Source organism: Scophthalmus maximus, chromosome 7 (assembly GCF_022379125.1).
Source record: "Scophthalmus maximus strain ysfricsl-2021 chromosome 7, ASM2237912v1, whole genome shotgun sequence".
Classification (NCBI taxonomy): Eukaryota; Metazoa; Chordata; class Actinopteri; order Pleuronectiformes; family Scophthalmidae; genus Scophthalmus; species Scophthalmus maximus.
Genome location: NC_061521.1, coordinates 52,501 through 70,235, shown reverse-complemented (window position 1 = coordinate 70,235; position 17,735 = coordinate 52,501). Strand labels below are relative to the sequence as shown.

The 17,735-nt window shown below is 42.1% G+C and overlaps 1 protein-coding gene across 1 annotated transcript; it reads right to left on the bottom strand.

The window, feature by feature from the left end:
- Positions 1-63: 63 nt before the first annotated feature.
- Positions 64-12,414, bottom strand: LOC124850120 (neurturin-like). Its single transcript, XM_047333323.1, has 3 exons — positions 12,394-12,414; positions 12,010-12,184; positions 64-4,954 (listed from the first exon to the last, which is right to left on the bottom strand). Exons 1-3 carry the CDS (start codon positions 12,412-12,414, stop codon positions 4,545-4,547), a joined length of 606 nt encoding a protein of 201 aa, XP_047189279.1. The 3' UTR covers positions 64-4,544.
- Positions 12,415-17,735: the final 5,321 nt, after the last annotated feature.

Genomic DNA, 17,735 nt, shown 5'->3' with positions numbered 1-17,735 from the left:
TAGTTATGGACAATATATGCAATATCTGTGAATAAGTTCTTCTAAATATTACACACTGTAGCTTTAAACAGTCCAGACAGTCTAGTTTAAAAAAAAAAAAAAAAGCTTTGCATCAGCCAGGCCTTTCCAACCACAGCTCAGGGACACAGCCACGAGCAGACACTGTCATTGGTTACACAAGCTGCTTGTACAAAGCAAGAACAAGGAAATGCATATCTTATTTGATTCATGTTATTTTTTGTTTGGTTTGTTTCAATTTAGGTACCTTAAATCTTCCACAGGCTGAACAGTAACTTTACAGACTGTGGTTGGAATGATCTGCTCACAATATCAAAAGAAAAAAAAAGTTTTTAATGAATGAGCAGATGCTTGTCAAGCAGCAGCAACTGTGCAACCTCATTATTATGTGGAAAACATATACCATTATCTTTGCAAATACACACTCTGAGGTGTACACAACTGCAGACTGATGGCCAATCCAGCTGTATCATCAGAAACAGATGCTGTGTTTCGAATAGCTAACCCTAACAGCTCAGTGGTTTTTATTTCTCTCCTCTCATATCTTATTCTTGAAGGGACAGAGATAAATGACAAGCACCCGTTGTCCAATCACACAGGTAGGCTAGCTACGTCAAAGGTGAAACTATACAACATCCAATCAGCTGTCTTTTTATATGTTGTATTATATATTAGTTGCAACAATGGTTGGTTTAATTTGTTAGCCAAGCTGTGAGCTAAATTCCGACAAGCACCCTGCTTCCCTGCTTAGCGTTTACCTAAGAAGTTATTATTTTGTTTAATTTGAAAGAATAATCATACTCTGACTCTACAACATACTAATTACAATGAGCTGGTCCAGTGAGGTTTTGGTTAGATCTGTATTGATGGTTTCTGTTTGGTTTCTAGATGCTACAACCTCTATTTTCTCATGTCATAAAAACATGGAGTGGTGTAATTGAAAGCAAATGTTAGATAATGTGTGGGCTTGGCTGTGAGCATTCTTCAGATAATCTTCAATAACAAAAAAAAAAAAAGTTGGAAGTCTTTCAGAGCTGAATAATGTGAGACAGAACCAACGGTAGTAATAAAACCAACTGTAGTAATAAAAATGTGTGGAGGTACTTTGTTATCCCAGTGTTACATGTGGAAACATACTTTTCACAGAGAGACTGTGCCAAGACACAAAGTCGGAAACAGGCTAATGTTATCACTTGGATATTTTTAGACTAGTTTGCAATGTAGCTGGACACAAAAAGCATGAATGAAAACTGTATTAGACATTAATAACATACACCGATCAGCCAAACCTTCAAAACCACCTGCCTATCGTTGTGGAGGTCCCCCTCATGCTGACATAACAGCTCTGTTGTCCTGTGGTGTTGGGACATTGGTAGTGGGTTCTTTGGGTCCTGTGGGTTTTGTGGCTGGGGCCCTCTATGGATATAACTTCTTTATGTATCTTATGTGCTTGGTTGAATTGGGATTTAGGGGAGTTTGGAGACCCGGTCAAAGCTTTGGGCTCTTTGCCATGTTCTTCCAGCTACGTCTGAGCAGTTTTTGCAGTGTGGCAGCACATTGCCCTGCTGGGTGAGGCTGCTGCCAGCAGGGAGTGACATAGGGGGGTCTGCATGACGTCTGGTCTGCAACAATGTTTAGTTGGGTGGTTTGGGTGTATATTCCCGCATTTAAACTGAATACTCAGTTGAAAACTCTACAATGTTTAGGGTCCAAATCTTTTCTTAAATTGATGGTCAGTTGTGCAAGGGCTGGAAAGTGCTTCCACTCATAAACGTCTCATATACGTGCGGTACAGAGGGGTGGACCAAGGTGAAACAAAACTGTAAAAATGTAATTGCTATGTGTATAACCAATCCATTATGGTGATGCAAAAATGCATAAAAAAGAATGCACACAATATTATAACTGCAGATACTGTAAGATGTAATAAAATGCATATGATATTATAATGTTAATATTTAATTATAATTTCAGTGGCAAATTGTTAATGAAAAATGTTAAAAAAGGGTAATTCATGTTTCATGGACACATTTTTGTTAAGCAATTTCTGTTTGCAAAGACAAACACACACAAACATCTAAAGCTGAGGTCATTTCCAGTAAGCCCTCTACAGAGACCTGGCCAGCAACACAACTGACACTGATGCTGGGTGGGAAGACAGTGAGGGGTGATTTCCTGTTCTTTGCACTTGAAATACACTCAATCAATGTATTGGGGGTTATTATTACTATAATCTATATGTTAAAGGGGAAGTAAGCGATTTTAAACCAGTGCTAGAATATTTCCTCACGGTCCGCTAGATGTCGGTTCTGTGTGTGGGATGTCACAGTCTAAATAATTCTTTGCAAACCTGTTTAAGAAACATATCTGCAGCTGTAATCTGCTGTACAGTAGTGTTACAGAAGCTCTAGACATGTCATGTAAACTGATTTCACACTCTTGTGTTGTTTAAACTACAGCTCGGCTGAGTGGTATCATGTCACAGCCGATCTGAAAATAGCCCAGGTTGTGAAAAGCTGTCACTCAGCGTGATGTTTGGCTCATGACTATATTTGTGATGGCATCCTACTAGAGCCTGTTGACGGAGTTGTAAACAAGCTGTGCTGAAACGAGTATCCAGAGGCCTGTACAAAGAAGCACAGTTAGCGGTTAGCGACATACTACCTTCAGGTTTGACCCTAGGTTTTCAGGGTTACACTGGTGGTTCACTTCTTATCGAGATACATCGCCATGGTAACTTTACGCTGTATAAAAGCAAAACCTAGTGACTAATTGATTATTTTGGAAAATGGCATCACCATCTATAGAAGATCCTGTTGAGCTTGAAACGTGAGAGGGCAAAATGAGATAAGCAAAACCCTTTGGGTTTCCCTAATGATTTCATTCGAATACAAAAATGATAATATACTCAGATCTACATGTGCTCTTGTTATGAGGCATTAGGTTAGTTGACACATTCACAGCTGCAACTGTTGCTTTTCGTCTGGATTATTTCACTACTTTGGATTTGTCAAATATTACACTTTGCCCTTTGTTTGTAAAATACGTTGCTCTGCTGCCAGTAGACTGGTCCATGTAACCGTTTGCACTCTTGTAATCCTAAAACCTGGGTGACAATCAACTTTATAACCACTATTATGTAACCACTTAGTGAGAGCACGTTGGTTGGGCTTTGAGAAAGAGAGAGTGTGTGTGTGTGTGTGTGTGTGTGTGTGTGTGTGGGAGCGTGCGTGTACGAATAAAAAAACAAACAGTTACTTGAATTTTTTTCCCCCACCAGATAGTAGTTATTGAGTTGAACTGCCCTGGAACAGAAGGTAGGATTGTCCCACGTGGTGAAAGCAAATCCTAGTCCTAATCCTAGTCTAATAAAAACCACAGAATTTCCGAAAAACAAAAAACAAAACAAATACTCTACAATATTTCTATGAACATCTACGTTCCTATTAACATGTCTTCACATCATATTTCTTTGGTCTTTAAACAGGTTGAGCTTTGTTTTTTGTTGGTTCAGACCGTCTTGATGTTTTAAATGAGAGTTTGTATTTGAGTCAGTGGATGAACTGGCATTTAATCATTTTAATAATGCTGTGCTGTGGATGTAATGTAAAAAAAAATTGAATAGTCTAGTTCTGTTACTTTTTTGAAACAGTGATTATTAAATTTAAACCTTTGGCTTTGATAGCGAGCAGGCGTAGTCAGCAGGCTAACGGCACAGAATTGTCAAAGTTAAAATGTCTGCCATCGCTTGCATGCAGACCTTTGAAGCTGAATCAGATTTCAAAACATACAGCAACCAACTTAGAATTTGAAATGTATTTGAGCATAAATGTATCTGCAAGTTTCCATGATAATGGCAACTAGTTGGACTGTTACCGTGACTGGGTTGTTGTATTGCGACATGAAAAGTAACTGAAAAGATCTTTTTTGTGTCATTATTAGGATAAATAATGTTTTTAAATGGAAATCAGTATCACTGACACTTTGACTAGTTTTTTCTCTGTAGAGTTTGGCGTATCAAGGCTAAACAAAATGAAACTTGGAAAGGAATTCATAACCTTGCCTTGAATGAATAATTTGTGTATACAAATCATTGTTCACAAAGCAATTTTTGATTAGTTTCATCAGTTCTTTAGTCTCTGAATGCTAAAGTTGCTGAATTTAATGCTGGTGGTGTTTATGCCCTCAATGTTTGATAAGCAGGTAGTTTCCTCCTTTGTGCTTATTGCTGCTGGCAATTAAACAAACCTTCCAGTCTGGAGGCAGACATTGAGATGTGCTGCTGGTGGAATCAGGCTCTGAACCTCCACGACCAAGAGCTCATCAGACAGAAGCTTTGAGTGGAGGGAAGTCCTTGGCCATAGCACTATGGATACTATGTCAGGCCCACGCCACCACATGAAGGACATGTCAGCCCCACGCCACCACATGAAGTCACCCATGTCCAACGCCAGGCCTCATACATCTTCCTCTTTCACACAGGAGCTCTTCTCTGTTGATGCATTGCAGATAGACAGTCTTTGCTGTCAGCCCAAACAGCTACAGTTGGCTGCCGAGAGCCACTTAATAGTCTGCCAGGTAGTCTGGGTGTCCATGAAGGACACAGTCTCATAGCGGGTCGGTCGACAGCAGGGGTGACTACTGACCTTTTTGGTGGAGATGCTCCCAGTGTCCATCAAAGTCTTGAGGGCCAAGTCATAGTTCCTGCGGGAGCTGTGGCACGTGCCAACACAGTACTTAAAGAGGACTATCTCATCCGAGTCATAGCCAAGGCCAAGATCCCGCACCCGCATCTCCTTTCTCTCCAAATGGCAATCGCGGGTGCTCTTGGTCTTCTTGCGGTTCCTCCTTGATGTTCTGGTCGGGTTTGGGTCTCGGGAGGAGCGCCGCCATCTGCCCTGGTGAATTTCCTCTTCCTGTATCAGTGACCACTCTCCTTTAGGGAAAACAAAACACACATGCAACACTTGGATAGTCAGTAATTTAATTGATCCAAATATTCTTTGAACATTTCTGACTCATGATGTAGAATCAAAAAAGCAGCATGGGGTCACTGCAAAAGATACAGTTGTCCAGGAAGTTCAAATGCTCATTGGGGTTCTTTATACTAAGACTGTGGTCGAATAGGCGAAGGTTCCAGGCTGAGCGAAACAACCCAGACACAAAACAAATATTACTCTAGTTGTATATTCTGTTCATGTTCATACTATTTCAACATTTCAGTCTTGTTTTTTTTTTTCATCGATTTAGTTTTTATTCTCATGGTAACTGATGGTAAAAATGTTCCCTCTGTATAAACTGAAAACATCCTTCATGAGGAGGTGTGATTCTGTCTCGGACAGGAAACCTTATTTGAATTGTAGGAGTACGGATTTCCCTAAATCACATGATGTTTTCAATTGAGGTCGAGGAATAGTGGTTAGGAAAGGATAAAATCTCTTGACTTTTCTCTACAGCCTGAGACTAATGGCTGACCAACACAGATTTTGTGTCGCTCATTTCCTCAAATCCTGTTTCACACTCCATTCAGAGGCTTTCAGAAGCTTTGTGAATGGCTATGCAAAGATTTTTAGTAAGTCTCTTAATGGTGAGATATGACACAGGCCAACATGTCTACTCTGGCCTTTAGAGACTGGAACGTGAACAACTTCACATACATACATTCATGCACTGGATCACAATGGAGCTGTATGATGTAGCAGGATGTGTAATGAAATTAAGAGCAGACATGAGCTTTAAAAGTGGGAGTGAAATGTTCAGGTTTTATGCTCTATCAGAGTGGTGTGAATCGTACTGCCACTGTGAGGCATCATTATCAGGAGGGGAGGAGAGCCGTTGGCTGAGCTCCAACAGGGGCTGAAGCTGTTTTCTTAGTTGCCAGGAACATTTCAAACAAGAGTTACCCAGCCCACTGTGCAGACCTGGCACAGGTCTGACTGATTTCCACTTCCTGACCTGGGGGTGGCTTTGGCCTGCGCTTTCTCTAAATGCCTCCACGCAATATTTTCCTCGTGGAATGGTGATTACCACTGTAGAAGGCTAATTTACGGGAGCATACTTGCATGTCAGCTCATGCCTTAATGTTTTACGAAAAGAAAACTTGTAATCATGTGGAAAAAAAGATGAGAAAAATGCACAGAAAGATTCCCCAGGCAAATAGCACAGGCCCCTCTCAGTCAGACTCTGCTCAGGTGCATATCCAGCCATGTTAAAACCTGCCACATGGATCTGCATTATTTCATGTAATTATAAAACTATTCCATGTTACAACTGAATGGGGCAATGATTAGGCAATCATAGACTAAACACTGTTGTTAGTGAGAGTGCAGTCACGAGATCAGAAACATGACGATGAAAGCATCAAGCATCGCACAAACCGCAGGAACACAACTTGGGTTTGCCCAACAGCACAACAAAGACAAAGTCAGATACACCAGAGACTGACGCACAGGGCATCAAACACTGTGCCAACTGTTCCGCAACCGCTTTTTGTTCTTCTGGTCTTCGTGTTCATCCAAGCATCAGACAGTGGCAGAAAACAAGGCTAACTTCAACTAAACAATTTATATATTTATATTTACTCTCTCCCGGAAAGTGAACAGCCATTATTTACATCCTTGTTGTAAGCACTATTATTATTAACTACTTCCTTTTGCCATTCAAACCCTGTTGTTGGGTGAGTGTATCATTATTTTCTTTTTTTGTACTGACTGTTATTCCTTTCTTCTATAAAAATGCTTTCTGTCTTGACTGATTGACTGTTGTACAATCCTGAATTTTTGTGATGTTGTAAATTCAACATTTTAGTCTAATTGTACTTTCTATCTTTTAACTAACTCTGTCCCTTCAGAATCTCAAGCTGTTTTCACCAGCACTGCTCTGATTGGTTTAGTCTGAGATTGGTCCAGCAGATTGTACGAGTATGTTTTATGTCTCAAGGCACTATGTAAAGTGACTTGAGAATACATTGTCTTGTCTGTGATACGGCGCTATACAAATAAAATTGAATTGAATTGAATTGAATGTGGGCCAAAAGAGATCCCAGGGGCCGATCCAGGATTCTTTAACACGAAACGGGGCATTTTTTGACATTTTCACTGATTTCCCAGGAAATAAATCATATATTATGGACTGATATCTATAAGTGTGGTCAATTTGCTGTCGCTTGATTGAATTTAAAGGGACTGTTGGGCCTTGGTGGTGGTATCCACTAAATTAGAGCCATTCTACTTTACTCTGGGAACCCTGCTCATGGCCCAAAAATGCATGAATAGGTGTTCTATATTCTACTTGATACATACTGCAGAGTGTGTGTAGTACATACTAATCAAATACAGCTCTCCCCAATATATGAGTGATTACCCCCCTTAATGATTCTAGGTGTTGTTGTTTCTGACAAGCCACAGTGAGTCCCTACTTCCAAAAAATGATACTACAATGATCTGAATTATGAACAGCTTCCAGTGGTGGCCCAGACTTTCACCTTCCTTATCTATATCATATGTCACATTAGAATAAAGACCCAGGTTTTCTGCTGCTGATAGAGGGTAGAGCAGATACGGCTGATTTACTTTGATTAATTTTCAGTTTTTTATTCATGACAAAAATGCTCAAACAGATTGATGCTGATGATTTAAGTACACACATTCAAACTTTTTCAGTAGTAATGGCGGTGTCTGTTCTTAGTTCTTTGGTGTGAGCATTATTAGAAAGTGTCATTAATCACAAAATATAATGAAGTCTGGTTTGGCTACATACCAAAGTACTAGAATAAACAGACATATAAGCCACAGCCATTCATCTTATTTCTCAGCTGGCTGCAATGAAGAGTACAATGATGCCTGACAGAACATACACAGGGGGCCTTTCTCTATCAACCAAAGCCATACTCAGAGTTGAAAACTACCAGGCAAACTTCCACAGGCTATATTAGTCATCTTGGAGAGAGGATGCTGATATGTTACAGCTTCCACTTCAGATTTATTGAACAAGGTCAACAATGCTCTGACCTGTGATGGAGCAACAAACATAACAAACACAGACCAACAGGACATTTTAATGTGGGATCACTGCTGAATTGGGTACGAGGGATGGTTTACAAACAGGGCTCTAGCAAAGGTAGGGATTTGTTTGAGCAAGGTGCTTTGGCAAAAACCAGCTGTCTTCATCATCATCATCCTCCATCTGACATCCAGATGCCTCAACAAAAAGCAGCAGTTAATCTGTCTCACCTGTGTTCTATTAGCCCCGCCCTCCTTGTGTGTATTTAGTCTCTGTGCTTCCCTTTGTCTTTGTCGGGTCGTCTGTTGTTTTTCCCCAGTCTGTTCCTGAGAAGTCGGTTCCTGCCTCTTTCCCCTGGTCTGTTTCTGCTGTTTCCCGGGTCTGTTTCTGCTATTTCCCTGGTCTGTTTCTGCTATTTCCACTGTTCTGTTTCTGCTATTTCCCCTGGTCTGTTTCTGCTATTTCCCTGGTCTGTTTCTGCTATTTCCCCTGGTCTATTTCTGCTATTTCCCCTGGTCTGTTTCTGCTATTTCCCCTGGTCTGTTTCTGCTATTTCCCCTGGTCTGTTTCTGCTATTTCCCCGGTCTGTTTCTGCTATTTTCCCCCGATCTGTGTCTGCTATTTCCCCTGGTCTGTTTCTGCTATTTCCCCTGGTCTGTTTCTGCTATTTCCCCGGTCTGTTTCTGCTATTTTACCCCGATCTGTGTCTGCTGTTTTCCCCGGTCTGTTCCTGCTATTTCCCAAGTCTTTTTCTGCTATTTTCCCCCGGTCTGTGTCTGCTGTTTTCCCTCGGACTGTGTCTGCTGTTTCCCCTGCTCTGTTTCTGTGCTCTTCCGCCTGGCTCCAGTCTTTTAGTTTTGACTACCTTTTTGCTACATGTTGTGGACACCCTTGGTTTGATTTTGGTTTCCGTTTTATTATTAAATCACCTTTTTCGCCACCTCTGCATTTGGGTCCTGCTTCCTGCTCACCCGTGACAGAACGACCTGACCCAGAATGGACCCAGCAGGTGGGGGTTATTTATACGGATCTCTGTGAGCTGATTTATACACTGACTTGTATTTAAGGAGACTACATGAGAGACAATGGCAAGGAGAATAAAGAGACTGCGCTACACTTAGCTCCCAAAGAAGTCTCAGAGTAGCCCTGGTTAAAGTTTTTTTTTACCCAGCTGGCTCAAGGACTTTTTGAACGACCCGGACTCCCAGCCAGTCTCCCAGTGTGCCATCCAGCCAGCATCACAGTGGACTAGCATCAAGCCTGCTAGCATCCAGTCAGCCTCCCAGTCGGCTAGCATCAGGGTTCCTACTGTGCAGCTGGTCTCCACGTCGGCAGGCCTGCGGCTTGCTTGCCTCCAGCCGTCCTCCACGTTGGCTAGCATCGGGCCTGCCATCCCCTGTTCCTGCGTCGGTGGTCCAGCAGATTCCTCCTCCTCGCCAGTCGGTGGGCCGATCGACACGTTCCTCGTCGGTGGTCCGGCCAACGCCTGCTCCACGTCTCCAGTCGGTGGGCCTGAGCACGAATCTCTGCATGTCTGGCTGACATTTCTCAGAGGATGTCTACGCACCACCTGAAACTCAATCTGGACAAGACCGAGATGCTCTTCCTTCCAGGAAAGGTGTCTCCCACCAACGACTTCTCCATCACCATTGAGAACTCTGTGGTGACCCCTACTCAAACTGCAAGGTACATGGGTGTGACACTGGACGACCAGCTGTCCTTCACTGCCAACATTGCAGACACGACCCGCTCCTGCAGATTCATCCTCCACAACATCAGGAGGATACGTCCTTTCCTCACAAAGAAGGCGACGCAGGTGTTGGTGCAGGCTCTTGTCATCTCAGACTACTGCAATTCCTTCCTAGCTGGTCTGCCATCATGTGCCATCCGACCTCTGCAGTTCATCCAGAATGCAGCGGCCTCAGTGGTCTTCAACCTACCCAAGTTCTCCCACACTACACCGCTTCTGGCTTCCGGTGGTGGCTCGAATCTGATTTAAGGCACTGGTACTCGCCTACCGTGCTGCGAATGGTTCAGGCCCTTCCTACATCCAGAAAATGGTCAAACTTTACACTCCAGCCCGTCCACTCCGCTCTGCTACTACCAAACGGCTTGCTACTCCCTCACTGCGAGGGGCAGGCAACCACGGCTCATCTAAATCCCGTCTGTTTTCTGTCCTGGTTCCTCAATGGTGGAACAAGCTCCCCATTGACATCAGAAGCAGAATCCCTTCAATGCTTCCGTTGCAGACTAAAAACTCACCTGTTCAGACTGTAACTTACTCCCTGAATTTATCATATTAAACACGAAAAAAAGAAAAGTTGCACTTAGTTACAAATAGCCCTTGAGGTTTTTGCCTATTTGATGAATGTTTATGAACTTATTAATTCTTGCTCTTTTAGTTATATCTTCATGGTTGAATCCACTTATTGTAAGTCGCTTTGGACAAAGCATCTGCTAAATGAATGTAATGTTATATTATTTAATGTAATGTCCCAGCATGATCTCGAAAATGTTAGTTTCATTCATTCATTTTTAGTAGGCCTGACTACTGCAACGACATCTTTACACGTCTCCCACAAAAAGCCACTAGACAACTGCAGTTAATCCAGTATGCTGCTGCCAGGGTTCTATCCAGAACAAAAAAAAATCCCCAAATCACACCGGTCCTGAAATCACTGCATTGGCATCTTGTGTCTAATGGAATTGAGTTTAAAAATCTATTGCATGTCTATAAAGCAATTAATGGGTTAGGACTGAAATACACTTAGATCTCCTTCAGTCGTATGAACCCGCCAGTCCCCTCAGATCTTCAGATGCTGGTCTGCTTATTGTTACCAGAGTCAGAACGAAACAAGGAGAGGCAGTTTTTGTTTTTTTGTTCCTTACGTCTCGAATAAACTTCCGGAGAGGTTTGCCTCCAAGTTACTATCTTTTACATCTGGTCTTTAAATATTTCTATTCAGGAAGAATTCTCTAACAGAACCAGACTCATTTCTATTTGACAGGGAGTTTTAATAAATCTAGGTAAACACTATTATTTACTGTTCCATGTTTTTGTGGATATTTTCAGATTTTTATGTATTTTTACTGTTACCATTCCCTTGCACTGTCCTTTGATTTAAATTTTATATATACATATATTTTTATTCTATTTTAATCTTGTGAACCTCTTGTCTATATTTCTTTCACACTTGCATTTTATATTGTTATACATTTACTGTATTCTTTTATTGTTCTCTGAAGTACTTTGAATTAGATTAGTTGCCTTGCCTTATGTATAAAACCAGGATCACGTTTGTATTGCAATATGAAGATGAGACAGGCAACTATTTGTTAGATAGTCAGCAAAGATGTAAACACACACAAATCCAGTATTACCAGAGTTTCTGCACTGCACAGTAATGATGTGTAATGAGTCATTATGTCACCTAGCAAATTTCCCGGAACGGAGGAGTCCCCTCAACATTAGTGAGACTCTTCTCTTCTCACCACAGTAGTTATGAGTGGTTATCTGTGTAACCGTAGCTCTGTCAGATCCAACCAGTCTAACCGTTCTCCTTTCACCTATCTTACCAACAACAGTGGCTCCTCACTGTTACGGGATGCTTGCTGTTTGGACTCCATGCTGTGTAGAAACTCTTGTGTCAAAATCCAGGAGATCAGCAGTTTCAGAACCACTCAAACTCTCATGTCACAGTCAAAGTCTCTAAGGACACATTTGTTCTCAAGCGTGATGTTTGATGAGAACATTACCTGAAGCCCCTGACCTGTATCAACACAGTTTTGTTTCATACACTGTAATCCCAGGTGTTCCTATCAAAGTGATCCGTGAGTGTATTTGCCCAACTGACCAGTCCAGACTGAACTGCAAGAATTTTTTTTTGACTGCAGCAAATTACATTTAAATATATTTACAACAAACAAACATCAAAAGCCCACCCTGACACTGGACACCTTGCTGATAAAATGAGAAAGTAAAAGACTCACCAAAGGCACCGGGCCAGGGTGTGTGGATACTGCCGTCTTGTCCCAGGTCCTCTGCAGGAGGCCAGGGGGGCTGCCTGAGGACACGCGGGATGTCTGACTGAGCCTCTTTATTGTCCTCCTCAGCAAACACATCTTCCACCAGTGTCAGCAACGACGCCACCACCCACAACATCACCTGAGAGTGTGAAGGAACACAGTTACTGTGGGCAACAGGCAACCTGGTTGGTGGGGGAGGCTGAACAATTCACAGACTGAGTTGCACTTCATCGCAAAACAATGCGGTTGAGGTTGCATATTTTTCACTGGAGCACCCAAGGTGTGTGTTTATGTGGTGCTTTTGCTGCCAGGCACTGTGAACCACAACGCTGTTAGACAAGCCCTCACTCTCAGCCCACTGTGACTCATCCGACTCACCTAGTTGTAATAATCTTACACAATGAAGTGAAAACTTGGTAACAAGAGTGATTTATTTTTAATCCTTTGTGAAACAAAACACTATCTTCTAGAAATGACATTTATATACAACTCATTAACAACAGCGTTCTGAGGGGAACATTTTTGAAGTATTATGTTTATTGACAATTTACTTTATTTGTCTTCTTCCAAAGTATCTGATATACAATATGATTTCAAGATTATTGGATTGTCATGGTTCTGTTTAGGAATTCTAAAACTAAGTGAAGGATCATCATCTGGTAAAAAGTCCAACATTTAACCAAAACCACAATATTACCTCTGTTGCCTAAATGTAACCACAGTCAGGAGTCTGGATGAGGCCTGGTGTCAACACTGCACACCTGCTATCAGCCTCCACCACCACTAGCCTGTGACTTTGGTGCAGAACATGTAGCACTTCATTCATAAATAAAACCTGCGAGCATCATCTGGGTAGGGATTACCTTTGTCACCAACCTAAAATTTAAAATTTTATCAAAGGGTGTAAAGGTTTTTGCTCGAAAATGGCCATGGTTCAATGAATGTCCCGCTCTTCATGATGTGAATCATTTCACTCTCAACCACAAATAGGACACGGAAGGTGGATGAGCTACCTGAGCTGCTCTGGATCTCAGGCCAGGGTCTTTATCCTTTCTTGTGTTAGGAACCAAGACATTTGGGTTGTAAATTCAGTTCAATTCAATTCAATTGTATTTGTATAGCACCAAATCACAACATACATTATCTCAAGGCACTTTACATAGTGAGGTCAAGACCTCACAATATTACAGGGAATCACAACAGTTCCCGAAATGAGCAGCTCTGAGATTGTGGAGGAGAGAAAACTCCCTCTTAACAGGAAGTAATTTCTAACAGAACCAGACACAGTTGTGGGCGAAACATCTGCCTCGACCGGTTGGTGAGAGGAGAGAAATGGGGGAGAGAGAGGGTACGTTATGGCCTGTTAGAAGCTGGAACCGAAAAAAGTAAATCCAGTGTAATGAGGGTTATTTCTAAAATGGATCTCACCTAAGATTACAAACTACATGCCCTTGAATGTAATTAGTTCACTTCAATAACACATTTTAACATACATTTAATTTCTCATACATTCCTTCTATGAAAAAACCTTCATGACAAGAAAAAACATTCTGATTATTATTGCAATTTGGAATTTAGTATAATACTGCTAGTGTTGCCTAAAGTAGCCTGAACCCAGGAGTCACCGTGATGCTGATGTCATTTTTTGTATGTTTTTCATCGACCTTTTATTTTCCACAGCATAATGTTAGAATGAAAACTAGTAACATGACGAAGATAAAACAATGTGACTTTACTCTACTTAAATGGAACATCTTGTTCGCAAAAATAGTACCAGAAGATGCTTCAATGCTTCCTTTCCTATCTCCTTTAGCATAGGTACCACTCAACCTTCCTATGCGAAAGGAAAGGAAAAAATACAAGTCCCACATTTCATTGCAGCAGCAATATTTAACGTGACGCGACATGCACCAACGTAAACAATTAAATCCGAAGAAGAAGAAGAGTATGAATATGACCCAGAAGGAACGCACGTCATCATGTAAGCTACAAATGAATCATTTATGACTGATGTCACATCAGAAATGTGTAGTTCAAAAGACACTGAACATCCGCCTTAGTTTAGTGAGTTGAAGCTAAATAGGGTGGGACAGGTTAATACTTGGATGGGAGACTGCCCCTGGAATACCAGGTGCTGTAAGCTTTTAATCCAAGTACATTGACAATGACAGGTTTTAGCTTCTTTATTTAGTCTGATTTTCTGTTGAGTTGATTGAAAAAGCATGAATTTTGACTGAAAGGAAGCAACGGCCACACCGCCTGGTTCACGCCCGATCTCGTTTGTCGATCAAGGTGCAGGCTTGTGACTCGGTGCAGGAGTGTTGGGAGCAAGCAGGAAGCAGAGAGAGAGAGAATTTATTGTTTTTTTTTTTTTTACACCCCCTTTTTCCCCACACTGCTGGTGGTTTTTTGTTAACTTTTACCCCCCGCAGTGCCACACTGCCGGGGGGGGGTTTTGATTGCAAAATGTTTGTTTTTGGACCGCATACGGCTGATGACCACGGAACCGGAACAAATGAAAAGGCAAAGAACGACGGACAAAGAGAAAGACAACCAAGAGATGACAACATAAAATATGAAAGAGAATTAACACTTAGAATCGAAATAACTGGTGGAGAAAAGGTGACGGTGATGGAATTTCTACAAGAAACTGCCAAAACTTGTGGCGAGATCGTGGCATGTAGGAGTACGGGACCAAACAATTTTGAAATCTGCATGAAAACGGCTGAGGGCAAAGAAAAAGTATTGGATGGATTTAAGATCAGAGACGCAAGGGTTATCGGAAAAGGTCTGCTAAATAATGAGATGGTGGTTTCATTTATGGGCCTTCCGGCCTACATTGAGGACACAGACATCACCCAAAAAATAATAAGCTGGGGTGTGCAGCCAGTCTCTCAAATAAAGAGGAGAATGTGGCCAGGAACAGATGTTGCGGATGGGACAAGATTCCTAAAAGTCAAATTCACAGAGCAAGTAAGATCGCTACCATACTCAACTAAATTCAATACTGTAGGCGGTCCAGAATATTTCAGGGTGATACACGACAGGCAGGAAAAGGTATGCAGGCTATGCATCCAACCGGGGCATATTCTTAAAGAATGCCCCAGTTTCATATGCTACAGATGCGGAGGACAGGGGCACTACGCGAGAGAGTGTGATCAACAACAGCCAAGAGAGGCCACACACAGCCCCGACACCCGGGATTCGGAGGAATCAATGAGCGGAGAGGTGGAACAGAAGGATGAGAGCGTGGCTGATGATATGGAACATGGGGAGCAAGAAGAAGGACGACAGAAGGACGGAGAGACAACGATGCCGGAGGCAGAGAACAATGAAGGAGAAAAGGACGGAGAGAAGGAAGAAGACAGCAGCAGGGGAGCGGTGGTGGAGCAAGAACTACTGGACGGGTCTAAAGATGCTGGACAAGGGAGCCCCAAACCAGCAAGTGCAGAGGGGGAAAGTAGGGATGGAGGGAAAGACTCTGACCCGACAGAAAGCGAGGAAGAAGGAAAGGAGGAGAATGCGGGAACAAGGAAGAGACTTTCGGGCGGGGGGCTCTCTGAGATGACGGAGAAGAAGAAGAAGAAGAAGAAGAAGAAGGCAGAACAAGCTAAACAAGATAATTATGATAAAGAATAATTTTCTGTTTTCTTTTCTCTGGCTTACTTTATGATCACAGTAACATCTCTAAACGCAAATGGGCTGAGGACTGCAAGCCGGAGACAGCAAACCTGGATGGTAAGTGACTCAGACATAATATGTGTGCAAGAGACTCACTGGGACGAAGCAAGTGTGAGAGAGTGTATGAGAGAATGGAATGGGGATGTGTATGCAAATAATGGGAAAGGTAAATCAAGGGGGGTGGCAATATTAGTGAAAAGAGGGTTGCTTGAGAAAGTGAGAGTAAGCATGAATGATGGAGAGGGCAGGGTAATAGGGATCCAATTTGAGCTCCTAGGGGGGAAAATGCAGCTGCTGAACGTGTATGCTCCAAATGATGACAGGGAAAGGAAGTTGTTCTTTGAGAAATTAGGGGGGATGTGTGATGGAAGATGTATTATTGTGGGTGATTTTAATGTGTGGCGTGGAAGACTGGATGTGTCGGCAGGTATGTGTTTCCGGAGCGACTCCTCCAGAGAGCAGTTCGAACGGATGATGGATGACAGGGGACTGACTGATGTATGGAGAGAAAGGCATCCAGAAGGGAGGGTCTACACCAGGAAACAGGTAGTTAGGGGAATGTTAAAACAAAGTAGGATCGATTTGGTAATTAGCACAACAAACATGATAGATGGGATAGGCAAGATTAATTATGAGGAAACTGCTATAAGTGATCACGTGGTGGTGAGGTTTAGCCTGGGGAGGGGGACAGGGAGGAAGGGGGGGGGCGTGTGGTGTCTGAATGTTGAGTTGATGAAAGATGATGGATATAAAACACAAGTCAGAGAATGCATTGAGAGGAGAAAGGATGACGGCCTGTATGAGGGAAACATTGCAAAATGGTGGGAGAGTGTGAAAGCTGAGATAAAAGAGTTGAGTGTTAGATTTAGCAAAGAAAGAATGAGGAGAGATAGAAATAAAGATAGGAGACTGAAGGAGAAGTTTGTTAATGAGTGCAAAAGGATTGAAAGAGAGGGAGGAGGTGACCTAGGGGAGTATATCAAGATTAAAGAAGAGCTGAAGGGAATAGAAAGGAGGAAGTGTATGGGAGCCATAGTAAGGAGCAGAGCGAAATATGTAGTTGAGGGAGAGAAATGTACCCATTTTTTTTTAGGGTTAGAGAAAACAAAGCAGAAGGGGAACTACTTAGAACAAGTAAGAGGGGAAGAGGGAGAGAGAATTACAGATCTGGTGGGTATAGCGGAAAGGGTAGAAGACTACTACAGGAACTTATTTAAGAAAGGTGAAGTGGATGAGAGAAGCATTAATAAAGTGTTAGAAAATATGACAGTTAAGCTGAGTGAGGAAGACAGAGAGATGTGTGACAGAGATATAAAGGATGAAGAGATAGATGCAGCCATTAGAGGGTTAGGAAGGAATAAGAGTCCAGGGATAGATGGATTAACAAATGAATTTTATAGTGAATTCAGAGAAGAATTAGCACCAGTGTTAGGGGACATATTTAGGAGGATTGAAGCACAAAGAGAAATGCCACTCAGCATGACCACAGGAATTATTAGCATAATATTCAAAAAAAAGGGAGACAGGGATAGACTAGAAAACTATAGGCCATTAAGTATGTTAAACAGTGATTATAAAATATTAGCCAAAGTGATTGCAAACAGAATCAAACGGGTGATAGGAACAGTGGTACGTAAAACACAGGCTTATAGTATTCCAGGGAGAGACATAGCAGACACAATATTTAGTATCAGGGACACCATAGAGCACATGAAAAGAACAAAAGGAGGGATAGTGGCAAAATTAGATTTTAATAAGGCATTTGACAGGGTAGATCATAATTATCTATATAGGGTTTTAGAGAAAATAGGATTTGGGGACAGATTGGTTGGGTGGATTAAAGGGATGTATGACAGAGCGGTTAGTCACGTCAAGATCAATGGTGTTGTCACAAACGCATTTAGAATAGAGAGGTCGGTCAGGCAAGGATGTCCTATGTCCGCTTTATTGTACGCACTGTCAGCAGAACCACTGGCAGTCATGTTGAGCCAGAATGAGAAAATAACGGG